Source organism: Postia placenta (assembly GCF_002117355.1).
Source record: "Postia placenta MAD-698-R-SB12 unplaced genomic scaffold POSPLAscaffold_9, whole genome shotgun sequence".
NCBI classification, from domain to species: domain Eukaryota; kingdom Fungi; phylum Basidiomycota; class Agaricomycetes; order Polyporales; family Adustoporiaceae; genus Rhodonia; species Rhodonia placenta.
Window position 1 is genome coordinate 111,159 of NW_020169840.1, and position 2,179 is coordinate 113,337.

Genomic DNA, 2,179 nt, shown 5'->3' on the forward strand with positions numbered 1-2,179 from the left:
TGCGCACTAGCTCCCCTAAATTCCCCTGTATATAAGCCGGCCTCTGCTGCCCTAGGGACCTCAGTTTCGACCTCTTGTCCCTAGGTCAGTAAGCCTTCAGTTGTATTCCTTTTTCCTTACCTAACTAATATACTATCTTGTCCCTAGCCTTAGGTTTGAGCATCGCTCACCATCGCTTCGGTGAGAATCAGTCGGACGCCCCCAGCTTTTAGGTTTTCCCCTGTCGCTTGACCTCAAGTCGCGACATTAGGTCGAAACTCCCCATAGCTGCCGGCGTTCCATCGGGACTCCCACAACTCACATTCCCTTCCTATAGGTTGGGTGGTGCGCACCCTTACTGTACCCTACGATACCTAGATAGCGTACTATACATCGCCACCGCTCAGGGAACGAACCTTTCAACACCTGCACTTCAGTGGGCGGTGTTTGTCCTAACGGACGCGTGGACTAGGTTCCTGCTGCATAATAATCAAAAGCAGTACTGGGCCCCACGTGAATCGTGAACCCTAGCGTTACCTCGGGCGCCGTAGGTGTAAGCTAGCTTAGCACGGCCTTTTGTAGCATGCGCACCTTCCCTTCCTTCCCCCATCGTGGCTGCGTGTCAAGGCCTTGTTCACACCTTCGACTCCAAGGACCTCATCGACGTCTACATCACTGACGGTCCCACCACTCTCATCTTCGCCTGCGAGACACAACCGTGCCCTAATCGCACACCTCGATCGATCGAGCAGGATTATGAGCGCTATAAGGCCATCAGAAGGGCCCAACACCCGCTCGGTCCCCGCAGTACCCACGCCTCTCGATCTGCGTCCCGGCACTCCCGCGCTGTTTCCCCCAGCTCTCGCCTTCCCCAAACTGTCGCCAGTACAAGTCAAAGAGGAGGAGATCCCGATCTCCCTGCAGACCCTGCGTCAGAGCCAGAGTCTGAGGAGAGTGCGAGTGAAGAAGGAGTCCCGGAGCCCGAGCCCACGGATCCTGCTCGGCCCACCTCGCCGACGGCGCTCGCCTCCACGTCAGCAGTCCCTGACGTACGTAACCCCACCACCGAACTTCCTCCGGCGCCTTCACCGCCGTCTCCGCCGAGAGGCCGCTCGCGCACTTGCTCCCCACGAAGTCCGACCGGCGGACAACCACAACCACCGCCTCCGCCCCCGGGCCGTCCTCCGTCCCCCCCGCCGCCGATAATGTCCTCGCCCGCGTCTCCTCCTGACAAGGACACCTTAAAACTCCTCCTCCCCCTCCGATATGATGGCAAAACCGTTGATAGGCGCCGAGCCCCGCTGGGCCCCGATACACCTCTTTTGGCACTCGCATTCCGCCCGGCACTTCGACTCAGTCTCCCAACAGTTCGATTTCGCCTTCGACGCTCTTCGACATCTTCGACGGTGCGCGACGCTTACTCGAAGCTCGGCACGGTCGTCCCGATGCCTCGCGCGTAGATCCCGAGACATCTTCCGCATTCGGCGAACAATAGGGCCACTTGACGCCGCTCGGCCAAGCGCGCGCTTCGCTCCAAGCCACACCGAAGTAGCCGGTCTTTCCCGATTAGGTATCGAACCTCGCGGCATGCCTTCACGACGGCTACCGGTCCGAAGTGGCCATATGTTGCTCTTCATCTCCGCGTTCGGCATGACGTCACTCTACCGATGGACTTAGTATGTGCCCCTCGGTGAGGCAGCTTCTTGAGGAACAATGCAAAGCCCCTTGTACCAGTGTGCCACTCTCGAATAGTCGTAGCGTCCTGTGTAGTATAAAACCTGTCGTACTTCTCTCTAAAAATACAAGATCCGGTTCCCCCCTCGAGTTCAGAGCTCATAAGTCGAGTTCGCCCTGCGTCTAAGCCTCTAACTGCGTCACTTCGTCCCTCGCTGCGTAACCTCGAAACCTCGTCCACTGCGTTTACTCGTCGATACCGTCTCGACGAACCCTTCGACTTCGACTATTGTCGAAGAAACTGCGAACCGCGTCCTAGCTAAGTCCCCCCTATCGAATTGTCTCTTTCTTCTACGATTCTTCGAAGAGCTCTCCCGAGCTTCGATCGTCTCCACTAACCATCCACAGCCTCCGAGGAGCTTCGACGACGTGTCGAAGCCACCTCGTAGCTTCCCCATTGTTCGTAGCCTTTTCCGAAGGCGTTTCTCGTGTTCACTCGAACCGCGGGACACCTTGCTGCTAACTC

General features: G+C 57.7%; 1 protein-coding gene across 1 annotated transcript in view; it reads right to left on the reverse strand.

The window, feature by feature from the left end:
• The window catches only part of POSPLADRAFT_1145732 (hypothetical protein), a gene marked incomplete at both ends in the record, with an annotated part of 3,375 nt that extends 1,744 nt beyond the window's left edge, over positions 1-1,631 (reverse strand). Inside the window, 2 exons of the mRNA XM_024485833.1 lie at positions 795-1,206; positions 1,401-1,631. Coding sequence (XP_024337579.1) covers positions 795-1,206; positions 1,401-1,631 — 643 coding nt within the window. The remainder of the gene's footprint in view (positions 1-794; positions 1,207-1,400) is intronic.
• Positions 1,632-2,179: the final 548 nt, after the last annotated feature.